We start from the raw sequence: 14,792 nt of genomic DNA on the forward strand, positions 1-14,792 counted from the left end.
CTGCTGGGCTGCTTTGGGGTTTTCCCAGAGGGATGCAGGCAGGACGCTCGGGAAGGGCGGTGTGATGGGGCAAGCACAGCCTGAGCCTGAAGCTGGAGATAAGATCCTTTGGAGCTCACTCATCGTGGCCAAGATTATTGGAGGTTATCCTCGAAGACCTGATTTGAATCCCAAGGAAGAGGTGATGATCCCACAAGTGGGAATATCCAGCTGGAGACCCTGTGTGAGGATGGGCAGGCAGGGGTACCAGGCTTTCTGTTCATAGCCCCCCCTGCTTATTTTGCAGCTCAACCCTCATCATTATTGACTTCTGCGTCGCAAATTGATGGCTTTTCCTTAGGGAACATCGCTGGGACTTGTTTCTCTTTTCATTTGCTTGATTGAGATGTTATTTAGTGCTTTTTGAGTCTTTTTCTCTTTCTCCACAGGGCAGTTGGGCTCTTCTCTAAAAGCACACCTGAAAACTGCATTAAATCATATTGCTGCCGCTGAGCTGGGGGGGGTGCAGAGGGGCTGACTTGGTCTTTGTTGGGGATGAAGGGGTGCGACAGCTCCCTTGCACCTGCATCTTCGTTCAAACTGTGCTTAAATTGAGGATCAGAGGAAGGATTTAAGGAGCTAAGCACAGGTTGATGGGTGCTGAATCCCATCCTTCAGCTGGAAGTCTCAAGCAGGGAATGCCCTGGGGCTGTTTCCACAGCTCCCATTTCGTGGGAGGCTTGGAAAGGATTTTCCCCCATCATGATGTGTGGAGCAGGTTTTTTTTGCTGGCGATGCCAACACAGGGATAGGGCTCAGAAACAGCCCCAGCAGTGATTGTGCAGCAACCCTCTAGGGGCTGCGAGCGTTCCTGCCTGGCTCTCCCTATAGCTCTGGGCTGCAGCAGGGCTGGGACACCCCATTGCTGCTGGTGGGAGCACCCAGGCAGGGCTCTGGTGCCATTTCATTGGGGTGCATTAAAGACAGCAACCAAACCCCCTCACTGCACCGGGAGCAACCCCAGGGGCTGACAATGCGGTTTGGAATCCCCAGCCACCTCTCTGTGAGGAGGATTTGTCTGGGCCATGGGATGCTCCTGTGGAGGATGCAGCACCTCAACACAGGTACCTCTGCTTCTCCTGCAGTAAAAACCCCAACCCATACCCTGGTTTGAAGCTGGAGCAGTTTATGGTAGAGGAGGATATAATTAGCACAGAAGCAAGTGGTGGGATCCTGCTTTTTCCAATGCAGCAGCACAGGGAAGAAAAGTAAGGGGGGAAACAGCGTGGGGAAGCCCTGCCAGCTGCGCGCTGTCTGGATGGATTGCCAGCCTTGTGTGTCCGTGCCGACCTTAAAGAACATTTTCAATCTTCTAAAATAGCTCATCAGTGGTTTAATTTTAGTCTTGGTCTCTTTATTTTGGTCTTCGGGCTGCATGGATCAACACAGGGTGAAAATGTTCCATTTTTGGGGAATTCTTCCCCCTGCCGCAGCTCCCATCCCTGAAGGATGCACTCGAAGATGCGCTGTGGTGCAGTCCTGGGCGCTTTGTCTCCCCAGCTGATGCTGTGACCCCCCCGCCTTGGTGTTTCAGGGTCCCCACAGGCATTTTGGGGGTCACCCCAGATGTAGGTCCCAGTTATGTGAGGGGATGGATGGATGCTCCCTATGATTCCCCATCACCTTTATTAGGTTTTCCTTGGTGTTACTCACTGGGAGCCGAAGGGAGGAAGGCGCATGGCTTAGTTTAAATTAACTGGTGGTGAAAGCTATTAATAATGAAGCTTCTACTGTCAGGAAAACAATGGTAGACCTGAATAAATGGCCCAGCTTTGTTACTTACAGTTTCTGCTGTTATTAAAATGGAAGAGATATTAATAATCCCCTTGCCTTTGGTGATGGGAAGGGTTTGGCAGAGCAGCTTCCTGTCTGCCCTGTGTCCTGGCCCCATTGCCATGTTGGGAGCTGCCACAATGAACTGGGATTCCTGCATCCCTATCGTGCCTCTGAACTGCTTGGGATGGAGGATGCAGGGCAGAAGGATGCTGCCTTTGGGATTTTCATCCTGCCTGCCCTGTAAGTACAGCTTTGGGGTAGCACCGTGACTCCTGGTTTTGTTGCTGGTGGTTTTGGGTGATGGGAGGTGGGGTACCAGGGGATGCTGGTGGTGAGGAGCTGGGTCTGGAGCTGGTATCCCAGAGAGCCGTGGTGCTGCTGCTTGTCAAGCTGATGAGTGCAGTCCCCTCCCTGCAAGCGCCTGCTGAGCACAGTTTAAACTCGGCGACAACTGCGTGGTAAATGATACGAGGCAATGGGAATGGAAATGAAACAGCTGGGGCCCGGCTGGGGACCGGAGTGTTGACGCAGCCGAAGCTGTGAGCATTAAAGGAAAGCGGGCGGAGGGGCTCTGGTGGCATTGAAGCCGTTACCGACCCCAGCTTCTTATCCTGGAGGCAGTGGGTCTGATTCTTCCCTCCTCATCCAGTTGATCAGCTCCTGGTTTGGTGTTGTGCTGCTGCCCAAATAAGCATCTGACACTGACTCCATCCTGGTCCCTTGCTCTTGTTCTGTGTGCTCCCATGGGCTGGCATGGACCGATACCGAGTGGGACCTGAGCGTTACTGCTGGGTCCTGCGCATCTTTGCAGTCCTGCATCCTCCACCTTCTCCATCCCTGCTGGCAAAGCTCAGGAGATGCAGAATGGGGACTATTCCATGCTCTCCCCTCTTCTCCCTCCCACCACAGGCTCCTACCTGATGGTGAACTCCTCGCAGCACGCCCCGGGCCAGAAAGCTCACCTGCTTTTCCAGGCGCTGAGCGAGAATGACACCCATTGCCTCCAGTTCAGCTACTTCATGTACAGCCGGGACGGCCACAGCCCCGGCACCCTCAGCGCCTACGTGCGGGTGACGGGGGGCCCGGTGGGCAGTGCGGTCTGGAATGCCTCCGGCTCCCATGGGCGGCAGTGGCACCAAGCCGAGTTGGCCGTCAGCTTGTTCTGGCCCAATGAATACCAGGTGAGCCCCAGCAAACCCCCCTTTTGCATCATCCGGACCCCCCCCCCGGCAATGGGTGACCCCTGTGTTTGGTGCCGCAGGTCCTCTTTGAAGCCGTGGTCTCCAGCGAGCGCAGGGGTTATCTGGGCTTGGATGATATCTTGCTCCTGAATTATCCGTGCTGTGAGTGTCGGGGGAATGGGATCTAAGGGTGGGTGGGCTGTGGTGTGGTGGGTGCTGCTGGGCTGGGCGGCAGGGTTAATGCCATGGTGCAGCCGGGGAGCACTTGGATGTCTTTGTGTCACCTGGGCTGATGGAGCTCCATCTCCTGGGGTACTTCTGAGGCTGCTTCTTCCCTCCCCATCCCCACCAGCTCCAATAGCTTCTGTTCTTATGGAAGCCTGGAGAAGAGCAGGCTGAACTTGTGGCCTGAATGTCCCCATTGAGAGGGGATGGTGAGGACCTGGAATCCCAGGCTGTTCCAGTATATTGACTGTTATCATTCAACCCTTATTTCTTCCAGGCTGGGGTAGGAGACCTACCCCCTCTATGAACCCCGTAGCCTGGACCATGGTGGGATGCTGGAGGGGAAGGCTGCATCCCTTCCTGGGACACTGGTTCTTGCATGGAGCCAGGAACTAATTCCAGCCTCCGAGCTGGGCTGTGAGGATGGGGATCAAGCCTGCCCAGAGCTCGGCTCCAGGCCTGGCATCCTGGGTGGGTTTTTGGGCTGTGGCAGGACTCTTGCAGCGATGCTGCTGTGGGTCCCCATAGAGCTCAGCCGCTTTGTCACCTCTCCTTGGCAGCCAAAGCTCCTCACTTCTCCCGCCTGGGCGACGTGGAGGTCAATGCTGGACAGAATGCCACCTTCCAGTGCGTGGCTGCTGGCAAGGCTGCTGAGGCTGAGCGGTTCCTCATGCAGGTGAGCAACAGCAGTGGTGAAACCAGCATCTCCATCACTTCTGCAGCACCTTCCGTGCTTTCCCTTTGGGAGAAAACCCTGCAGGGCAGTGGGGAGAAGGACGTTTCACTGCTCCCTTTTAAGCCGCCATCCATTGCGATGAGCTTGGTGGCTCTGGATGCCTCCCGGTGACCCCTTGTCTCTCCTCATGGGGCAGAGGCAGAGCGGCGAGGTGGTCCCCGCTGCCTCGGTGAAGCACATCAGCCACCGGCGCTTCCTGGCCACATTCCAGCTGGATGAGGTGTCCAAGGAGGAGCAGGACCTCTACCGCTGCGTCACCCAGTCCAGCCGTGGTGCTGGTGTCTCCAACTTCGCCGAGCTCATTGTGAAAGGTGGGTGCCTTACTGCTGCCCAGCGCTGCTGTGGATGGGCTACGGCTGCCCCGCTGCATGCAGAGGAAGAGGAAGGATGCTCAGGGTGGTGGGGTTGAGGTTTCTGGCTGCAAATGAGTTGCTGTACAGGGATGGTGAAGCATAAACCAAGGAAATTCCCTTTCCTGGTGGCCTCAGATTGTGTATTTTTGATTGCAGTAGATGGGAATTAATTAATGATGGTGAAACTGTGCGGCACCACGCTGGGCAGCGAGTCTTAGACAGATAATTATGGTTTGATCAGATAAAACCCTATTGCAGCTGTTAAAGCCTTACTAAAAGTGATGGAGGGCATGAGAAGCTAAAGACTGGATGGTGCCCTCCTGTACTTTGCTGTTGTCCAGGCTGGATGGGGCTTGGAGCAAGCTGCTCCAGTGGAAGGTGTCCCTGCCTGTGGCAGGGGTTGGAACTGGGTGAGCTTTAAGGTCCCTTCCAACCCAAACCTTGTGATTCTATGATTCCATGTCTGGAGATGATGCAGGGCTGCTTCTGGAGGGGGGGATGCTCCATTTACCCCTTCTCTGCTCTTTTCCAGAGCCCCCAACACCCATTGCACCCCCTCAGCTGCTCCGGGCTGGCTCCACTTACCTCATCATCCAACTCAACACCAACTCCATCATCGGTGATGGCCCCATCGTGCGCAAGGAGATCGAGTACCGCATGACCTCGGGGCCCTGGTCGGAGGTCCACGCTGTCAACATGCAGACCTACAAGCTCTGGCACCTGGACCCCGACACGGAGTACGAGATCAGTGTCCTGCTCACCCGGCCTGGCGAGGGGGGCACCGGCAAACCAGGGCCACCCCTCATCAGCCGCACCAAGTGTGCAGGTGGGTCCCATAGCACATCCTTAGGCCTTAGGCAAGGTCCTGTACCCCCCCAAGCCCCAGGCAGGGGGCATGGTTGGGGCTGGATGGATGCTGAAGGTATTTGCTGGTGCAGTCAGGGAGCTTGAACCCTCCCTGCTCCAATGGATCCACCTTGAATTGACTTTTCAATGGCTGTATGCAGCATCTCAGGAGGGACCACTCGGTAAACCCACGCTGTGGTCATGGCTGGAGGGCATCAGGGGACGTGGATGAGGCTGGATCCTGAACCAACATTATCAGCCTGTATAGAGGCATCACGGCTGAGGGTTCGTGGTTTTTGGTAGAGCCAGATGTGGTTAAAGGCTGAGCTCCTGCAGTGTGGGGCTGTGTGCCTCTTGCTGTGCTTGTCTCTCCAAAACCAACTGGGGTTGTGCGCAGTCCCTGAGGGCATCAGGACCTGCAGGATGCTAAAGTCTTGTGCAGCCCTGAGCTGCCCCAGCTCCTCCAGCCTGCAAATCCCAGGGGAATCACCTGGACAAAGACTCTCCATCCCTCTCAGTGTCCTTCCCACCAGCCTCGGCTGTGGAGAGGAGTTTCCTGCCATTAACCCAAACCACCCGCATGTGTGTGTGCTGCTGGCTCCTCATTTAAGCTGTGTCCTCCTGTTCACGCCAATTAGAGCTAATTAAACTCCTTCCCAGCAATGGCTCTTGCTCTCTGTCCTTTCAAGAGCCTGACATGGGCTTGATGAAAATGTGAGGGCTCCCATCATGCAGGCACGTTTATGTGATTATTAGGGGCTGTTTGTGGTGCGGATGCTCCACCGTGGCAGGGGGTTGCAGCTGGGTGAGCTTTAAGGTGCCTTCCAACCCGAACCAGTCTGGGTTTCTGTGATCTTGTTTGTGTGCTGTAAAAGGGTTTTCCTCGATAATACACATAAACCCACTTTGCTGTCACTCACCTCTCCCCATCTCTGCTCCCCACAGAGCCTATGCGGGCCCCCAAAGGCCTGGCTTTCTCCGAGATCCAGTCCCGGCAGCTGACGTTGCAGTGGGAGCCACTGGGCTACAACCTGACCCGGTGTCACACCTACACCCTCTCCCTCTGCTACCGCTATTTTGTGGGCACCGGCCACAACCAAACCTTCCAGGAGTGCGTGAAGATGGAGCGCAACGCCAACCGCTACACCATCAAAAACCTGCTGCCCTACAAGAACATCCACGTCAAGCTCATCCTCTCCAACCCCGAGGGTCGCAAGGAAGGCAAGGAGGTGGTATTCCAGACGGATGAGGATGGTGAGTCTGCTCAGGGAGGTGCATCCCCATCCCTGGCACTGTTCAAGGCCAGGTTGGATGGGGCTTGGAGCAAGCTGCTCCAGTGGAAGGGGTCCCTGCCCGTGGCAGGGGTTGGAGCTGGATGAGCTTTGAGGTCCTTTCTAACCCAAACCATTCCATGATTCTGTTGTCATCCCCAGCAGTGGGGCTCAATAGCTGATGAGCTGCTGGGGTGTTTCCCATGGCATGGTGCACATCTATTGTTCCCAGCCAGGGGCACGATGGGAATATCTCCTGTGGCCACTGCACTAACAGGGAGGGGAAAAGGCCATTGCAACCCCAGGGCTGTGCAAGGGGAGGTGAGAGAAAGGGGCAGCGATGTGGCTGGGGATGGGAAATGGTGAATGTTTGGAGTGATGTGGGGGGACAAGAGGACAGGATGGGGATGTCACTGCAGAAACATTGCCCTTGCCCTTGGAGCAGAGTGTTTTACCGTGCCTGGTCTGCTGGTGGGTGCAAGAGCTGGGTGATGGGTAGCTCCTCCCAGCACGAGTCATCCTTGCTCATCCCTTAGTGTGGAACCAAAGCCTGGCAGCGATAATAATAACAATTAAAACAATTAATGCTTTACACTAAGGTAACATCTTTTGTCTGCTTGGTTGCTGATTAATTCAGCATTGCTTCATTCTGCGGTTAACCAGAGCCCGGTGCAGCTTTGCTCGGCTTCCCCCACGCTCCTCCTTCATTAAGTTTGCTCTTGGGCGGGTTTGGGTTGTGAAACAAGCTCTGTGGATGAGCGTGTGTTGGTACAGGGTGTCCGGCCCTGGTTTGCTGGTTGTTTACCAGCAATATCGCTCCTGAAGAGCCGAGCTCTTCCTCTTCTCCCTGCACTTGCTGTGTCCTGGGGCTGTGTCCCCACTGCTGCCACCTGAGCAGGGCTGATGTCCTCACTGGAGGTTCCAGTGGTGCTCCAGGACTCCTGGGTTTGCCATCTCTTGCCCCTGCCCCTGTGAGGATGTACTGGAGCTGGGACTACTGGAGTGGTCCCCGAAGCCTGGCCTTACCCTGCACTGTGGTCCCTGGCTCCCCATCAGCAAGTGCTCAGGTCATTTTGGGCTCTGGAGATCCAGTGAATGCAGCAGGAGCTACAGGGCTGAGCTGGCTCCATGTCTCCAGTACCATCCATCAGCGATGGGCCACATCCATGGCTGGCATCTCCCTGCCGATGACTTCTCCTGCTCATCACATCCTCTTTGCTGATCCATCAGTATCTCCTCCCCATACCATGGTGACTTGGCCTTCAAGGACAGCTGGGCAGCCCCACAAGTGCTGTGGACAGTGGGGTGAGGGGTCTCATCCTGCTTTTTGGAAGGAAGCCGCAGTTGGAGCTTGCATGGGGTGCAAGGAGCCATTGCAACCTGGGTGGGTCCTGAGTGCTGGAGCATCCCTGGCTCTCTGTGTCACCAGCACAAACTGTTAAGCAAGAGGTAATTAATCTCCAGAGCACTTCTTAGCATCAAGAATCAGTGATTAAGGTGGAAGAATTGATAACTGCAAAGGATCCAGCTGGCTCCAGCCCCTTGCATGATTCCCAAGGAGAAGCTTGCCATGCAATCGCCCTGCATGGGACTTGCCTTGATTCGGACTCAGTGAACATGCGGCTTTGTGTCCACATCGCTCATCGCTCCCGTTTTCCCAGGCTGGACAGCACAGCCTGCACAGCTGGAATGGAGCTGGGACCATCTCCAGGTCCCGTTTTCATCTCTAAAGCCTGAATTTGGCATCTTTTTCTGCGCATCAGCACTTTGTGCATCCCCAACCCTGAGCCTGCTCGACCGGGGGCACCCAGCTTCACGCTCCTGATGCTTCCTTTTCCAGCTCTAATTGCTTCAGCTGTTCTCAGTGTGCTGTGACTGTTCCAGCTGTTTTCCTATGGAATATTAATACAGGAGCTCCAGATGTCTTTCTGCTATACTGTAATCACTCCAGCTGCTTTCCCCAGTGCCTTGATTAACCAGGGCTTGTGGCTTCCCCCTTGGATTGAACTTGCGGCTGTGCATAGGTTTGGTCTTGGGGGAGATGGGTTGATGGATATCCACCTGTGGATATTACACGTGGGTATGGTCCAGCATCTCCTTGCCTTCCTGTGAGGGGGATGAAGATTTGAGCTGTTAGAACTGGGTGATAAGCAGCTGCCTTGTGAAATTAAGCCGAGGTGGTGAAAGCTTGTTAATAATAGGATCTTTGATTGTGGTTTGTATTGGTGTGAGCCCAGCTTCTGTTGCAGCATCCACCAGTGCAGCACTGAGCTTGTCTCGGGGTGGGGGAAGCCCTGGTGTGGGCCTCAGAGATGCACCCCCCATAACAAAAGGGTAAATCGGAAATCCCAGCCTGGTTTGGGTTGGAAGGGACCTTAAAGCTCATCCAGTTCCATCTAGGGACACCTTCCACTGGAGCAGCTTGCTCCAAGCCCCTGCGTCCAACCTGGCCTTGAGCACTGCCAGGGATGGGGCAGCCACAGCTTCTCTGGGCACCCTGTGCCAGCGCCTCAGCACCCTCACAGGGAAGAGCTTCTGCCTAAGAGCTCATCTCAGTCTCCCCTCGGGCAGGTTCAAGCCATTCCCCTTGGCCTGTCCCTACAGGCCCTTGTCCAAAGCCCCTCTCCAGGTTTCCTGTAGCCCCTTTGGGCACTGGAAGCTTTGGGCTGTTTCTGGAGCATTAATAATAGGGCCAGTCAAAGGGTGTTGCTCACAGCATCCCCCTTGGACCTCAGGCAAAGTCCTGCTGGCTCCCGTGCAGGGCACTGGGAGAAGAGGATGCTGCATCCATAGTTTGCCCAGCTGGTACTGAAGGTCCCCATAGGGATCCAGGGAAGGTTGGTGACCCACAGCTGGAGAGTTTGGTCTATGTCCGCATGAAAGAAGCAGACTCAATCCTGGGTACCTATGGAAATACCACTGCAGCATGTTGGTGCTGCGGGGAGGTGCATGCAGGGGGCCAGTTCCCTCCCTTGCAGGCAGGGTGCATGCAGTGCACACCAGAATAAAGAGATATAAATACAGACGTAAAGAAACCTGTGTGCGCATGGATGGCAGAAGGGTGTACACACACCTTGCGTGCCTCTGCTGCTCTCAGTGCATGCTGCCTGTATATATAGATATATAGGTTATATGTATAGGGACACATATTCCTGCCCTAAAGGTTTCCATATTTCTCTGTGAGTTTAATAAGTGCCTTGTGTACACGTGTAGGACATGGAGCCTCTGATTAAATTAACTTGTAAATCAAGTGGAAATCTGTATTTGCACGGTGGGAAGTGCATGGAAGGTGATCCCTCTCTCGGCCCTGTAATTAGATGTGAACGAAGGGGGTGCATGTTTCAGGTACTCAAGCCCACAGTGGAGGATGCTGCTGGTGAATCGGGGTCTTTCCTGAGCCGTCGCCTCCTCAATGACCCCCTCAGGTTGAGAAATCCGTGGTAAAGGAGCCAAAATTGATGCCAGAGCTGCTGGTGGCTGTTAGTGTTTGTAGTTATTAGTGGTGGTGGTGTTAATTAAAGGGGAAGGCTGGGGCATGTCAAGCCTGTCTGCAGCTGAGGATGTTATTGCTCGCCATGGGGAGTGCTGGCAGCCTCCCGAGGATGCTCATGGCTCCGGGAGGGAATTTGGGTTGTCTGGGAAAAGGAAATCTGTTGCTTTTGCTTTCCTTGCGCTGGTGAGCTCAGGCACTGGTGATGGCACACGGGGGTCTTGCTGTTGTGAGATGCCAGGAATGGTACCTGCAGGGTTTGTGCCGAACCTGCCCCTGCCATGGCAAAGTGTCACCAGTGGGCTGGAGCATCGCTGCCGTGGGCAGCATCTCCCTAGGGAGCCGCTGCAGATGCCTGGAGGGGTTTCCTGGAGGATTTCTCCTTCCAGCCTTGTTTCTTGCTGCATCCAAGCACATCCCTTCTCCTTCCCCAGTGCCCGGCGGCATCGCCTCGGAGTCCCTCACCTTCACCCCTCTGGAGGACATGATCTTTCTGAAATGGGAGGAACCAGTGGAGCCCAATGGTCTCATCACGCAGTACGAGGTACATCCCGGCTGGATGCAGCACCCGCATGGGACACAGGGAGGTCCTGTTGGGTATCTGGGGCAGCTGCTGCTTTTGGCTGTGGGGATTAAAGGTGGCTGGAGCATTGCTTCAAGTCATTTGCAACAGGGATCCAGCCTGTGTTCATCCTGCTCCTAGCAGGGTTTGTCCCTGATGGGGAATCCTTCCTTTGGGGTCGCTGGTATTAACCCGCAATTGCTCTTCTGATGAGCCTCTGCTTTTGATTTACCCCCAAAAGCATCTGCCAGGCTGCCCCTTGACCATCCCCTGCTCAATTCATCCCTTTAACCCCTTCTCTGCCCACGTCCGGGGTCTCTCCCCTCTCTTGTGGCCGCTGGTGATGCTCTGCCCTGTCCCTGCAGATCAGCTACCAGAGCATCGAGTCCTCTGACCCGGCGGTGAACGTCCCCGGCCCGCGCCGCACCGTCTCCAAGCTCCGCAACGAGACCTACCACGTCTTCTCCAACCTGCACCCCGGCACCACTTACCTCTTCTCAGTGCGGGCCCGCACCGGCAAGGGCTTTGGCCAGACCGCGCTCACCGAGATCACCACCAACATCTCTGGTAGGTTCCCTTGGCTCCCCGCCTGGTGCTGGTGCTTCTCCTCTGCAGGGCTGAACCCAGCGTGAATGGATGCTGCTATGGAAGGATGCTTGTGGTAGCCCATGAGCAGCCTCCAAACCCATCAGCTGGTCTCTGGCTGAGGGCAGCGTGGCCAGCCCAGTGTGCTGGTGCTGCCTGAGCTATCTGTGGACAAGCAAGGGATTAATTAGGTTTCGTTAATAAGCCTTGCAGTACCTGGGGCTGTTTGCTCATGCCCGTGGCATCAGTGCAAATGGGCTCAGATGAGTCCTGATTGGGACATTGAATGGCAGAGCGGATACTAGTGATGCCTTGGGGACCATGAGGCTATGCTGGGCACGAGGGGGTCCCCCATCTTGCTCTGGGGGTGCTGCTGGGCTGGCTTGGGTGTGCTTTGCCCTGCAGTGGGATGCTCACAGTGTGCTGATCCCAGGGTGTATCTTGGGGAGCACTGGGGTTCTGCTGAGCTTGAGCCCTTCTCCCATCTCCTCCCCTCTGCCAGACTGGTTTTGGTAACCCATGGGTCCTCTCCCTCACTTGTTGAGGGGTTTTCTTTATTTGGACTAGCTCACACAGCACCATTCAGTGATATCTTGCTATGGTTAAGGCTGCTCATGCCTCAGTTTCCCCTCCTGACTGAGGGATGGCCCCAAGCGCATCTGTGGGGACCAGGACTCACCCTTCCTGCTGTCTCCTGCTCCCTTTGCAGCTCCCACCTTCGACTACGGGGACATGCCATCACCGCTGAGCGAGTCGGAGAGCACCATCACGGTGCTGCTGCGGCCGGCGCAGGGCAGGGGGGCTCCCATCAGGTAGGTTGGGGTTGTGCGAGGGCGAGATGCCCGCAAGCGGGATGGCACGGCATGGCTGCTGGGGCTCCAAGGGAAGGGCAGGACCCTCTTCCTCACAGAGCTAACCTGTGCTTGGTCACCAGCACCTACCAGGTCATTGTGGAAGAAGAGCGGCCCAAGAAGCTCAAGCGGGAGCTGGGTGGGCAGGAATGCTTCCCGGTGCCACTCACCTTCGATGATGCCGTGTCCCGTGGCTCCGTGCACTACTTTGGGGCTGAGCTGCCTGCCAGCAGCCTCACTGAAGCCAAACCCTTCACCGTGGGGGACAACCAGACCTACAGTGGCTACTGGAACCCACCCCTGGAGCCCAAGAAGGCTTATCTCATCTACTTCCAAGCCATGAGCAACCTCAAAGGGGTGAGTAGCCGTGGGATGGCTGGGGTTGGAGCAGGCAGGAGCTCAGTGTGGGGCTGGGGAGGGTGTCATTAACAATGGGACTCGTTATAGATCCCCCTCCCTTGGGGCCCTGCTCTAGGCTCACCCCCAGTGTCCTGGGCAGGGGGAAGTGGTGCTCCGGGCCACCCTTACAGCACATTGGGATCATGGATGTGGCACCCCTGGGCTGTGCATGTCCAGCATGCTGATACCAGGGGTGGAGGAGCCCAGCCTCTGCCATGCACTGTGGTACGGACTGGAGCTCAACCTGTGCTGGAGAGACCGCATTCCTGGAGCTTCTCCTGGGTTGGAGAAGGACCATTTGGGCAGCAAGAGCTGGGTGCACAGTGCTGGGACTCAGTGCTGACAGAGCAGCTGCTGCAGGGAGCTCTTGGGAAGCTGCCCAATTCCCGAGGTGCTCTTTCCCTGCCTGTTCTTCTGCCGGGACCCCTGGGGACCCTTCTCAGCTTCACCTGCTCCAGCAGCTCCCATCCCACCCGGAGGAGGATGAGCTGTGAAAGCAAAGCAGCAGGACCACGGCAGCATCCTTGTCCCGCCCAGCTCCGTCTTGCTGCAGCGGGCTGGCTTTTGGATCCTTTCCTCTGCTCTGGGATTGCTTGCACCTCGCTGGGAGCCGAGATGGATGGGAAGGATCTCCGCTCTGGCTCACTTGGGCATTGCTGGATAATGACTGTAGCTGATGCTGTTTTATAGCATTCCTCTTGGGAGGCAATGGATCTATCCCAGCTGCCATCGGACATCATGGGAAAACTGGATCCCAGTTTGGGTTTTTTGTGGGTTTTGTGCCAGATGGAGCGAGAAGCAGGAGAAACAGGAACTGGTGACCTCAGGGAGAGCAGTGCCGGAGCCCTGGGCACATTGTGCACGCAGGTCTGGATGGAGCAGCGCTGCGAGCACTGGCATCCCGAGGAGCTGGAGGATGCTCTGGGAAGATGGCAGTCCTGACAAAATGGTGCTTTTTGTTTCGCAACAGAAGCTGGATGCTTGGAAAGATGGAATGTTTTAGCTGAACCCATCCCTAAAGCTGCAGATGCTCCAACTGTTGGAGACCTGGCCTGGAAGCCCTCATGGCAACCTTGGCAGCATGTGCAGAGCAGGGGGCTGGGGCTTGAAAACTTTGATTGATGAAAACCACCCCCATGAAGCTCTGAATGCTGACCTGGGAGTGTTTTAGCTGCAGATGGTGGCATGCTGCTTGACTGGGTCCCTCCTTTGATGATCTGGAGCTTTGCTGTCCCCTCTATGCCTGGAGCAGTGACTTTGGTTGAATCTGTGGACACTGGTTTAGGGGATGCTGGGGACAGATTGTTCATCAGCATCTCTTGGTGTGCGTGTCCCCAGGAGCTCCCTGGGCTCAGCAGTGGGTGCTGCAGCACAAAGCACCTGCAGGCTCCATCGATGTGGGGGTCAAAGCATCAATGGACCAGCCTGGCTCGGAGCGGAGCTGCCGGGATGCTCATCCATCACTGATCCCTGTTTTTTCCTCCATAGGAAACCCGGCTGAACTGTGTCCGGATTGCTCGCAAAGGTGAGCCCTCCCTTTTCATCTGGTGGGAACCCACAGAGGTTGTGGACCTGAATCTGGGGCCGTGCTGGTATGTGTCATTACCAGCACTGGTGCTGATGCGATGGTTTGTCATAGCCCATCCCACACTCTGGGCTCCCACTTTCTTTGGTGTCTGGGGTTTTCCCTTGGTTGAGTTTTTCCTCTTAATGCCATGACTGTGGTGACGGTGGGAGGCTGGAGTTGGTAGTGCTGAGTGCTGAATCCAGGCATGGGCAAGTTGGGTGTGATGGAAGGTGGCACAAAGGGACCTTCTCACCCCATGAGAGCAGAGAGAGGGACTTACCCATGGTCGTAGTGTGGCACTGCAGAGCCCCATAGCACCTTGGTGGTGTTCAAGGAGCAGCGTGCATCCGATGGGTAAAACAGTGTTTTCCTATGTGATGCTGCCACCCAACCTGGAGCCGAGCATTGACCCCTCCTGCCTGTCCTTATCCCCTGGCAGCTGCCTGCAAAGAGAGCAAGCGTCCCCTCGAGGTGTCGCAGCACTCGGAGGAGATGGGCCTCATCCTGGGGATCTGTGCTGGAGGCCTCATCGTCCTCATTATCCTCCTGGGAGCCATCATCGTCGTCATTCGGAAAGGGTAAGGAGACCTGGTGCCTCCATCCGTCCCTTCCTCCTGGCTCAGCCCTCCACCACCACCCCAGCACTAACTGGGAGCTGCTGGTGGTGATGCTGATCCCTCTTTTTCTGCTGTTTCTTGGCTTTGTGCTGCTCAATGGCCAGGATCAGGCTTGGAGGGGCATTGGCTGTTCGCATCCCACCAGCTCTCCCTCTGCTAAGAGCAGATGGGGACCCTGGGGCGTGCAGCCCTGCACCCCTCCAGGCTCAAATCACTAAACTCAGCTTAATCTGCTCTGAGGTATTGTCCCTGGGCCTTGGATCCATCCATGGGAGCGCTGCTGGTTCTCTGCCA

At 56.0% G+C, this 14,792-nt stretch overlaps 1 protein-coding gene across 1 annotated transcript in view; it reads left to right on the forward strand.

Moving 5' to 3' along the window:
- PTPRU (protein tyrosine phosphatase receptor type U) overlaps positions 1 to 14,792 on the forward strand; it is a 57,972-nt gene that overhangs the window by 18,356 nt on the left and 24,824 nt on the right. Inside the window, exons 3-14 of the mRNA XM_065697475.1 lie at positions 2,725 to 2,996; positions 3,077 to 3,158; positions 3,782 to 3,897; positions 4,094 to 4,268; positions 4,843 to 5,136; positions 6,102 to 6,410; positions 10,352 to 10,461; positions 10,845 to 11,046; positions 11,774 to 11,876; positions 11,999 to 12,272; positions 13,803 to 13,839; positions 14,321 to 14,459. Coding sequence (XP_065553547.1) covers positions 2,725 to 2,996; positions 3,077 to 3,158; positions 3,782 to 3,897; positions 4,094 to 4,268; positions 4,843 to 5,136; positions 6,102 to 6,410; positions 10,352 to 10,461; positions 10,845 to 11,046; positions 11,774 to 11,876; positions 11,999 to 12,272; positions 13,803 to 13,839; positions 14,321 to 14,459 — 2,113 coding nt within the window. The remainder of the gene's footprint in view (positions 1 to 2,724; positions 2,997 to 3,076; positions 3,159 to 3,781; positions 3,898 to 4,093; positions 4,269 to 4,842; positions 5,137 to 6,101; positions 6,411 to 10,351; positions 10,462 to 10,844; positions 11,047 to 11,773; positions 11,877 to 11,998; positions 12,273 to 13,802; positions 13,840 to 14,320; positions 14,460 to 14,792) is intronic.

The sequence above is a fragment of the Lathamus discolor genome, chromosome 18 (assembly GCF_037157495.1).
Source record: "Lathamus discolor isolate bLatDis1 chromosome 18, bLatDis1.hap1, whole genome shotgun sequence".
Taxonomy (NCBI): domain Eukaryota; kingdom Metazoa; phylum Chordata; class Aves; order Psittaciformes; family Psittacidae; genus Lathamus; species Lathamus discolor.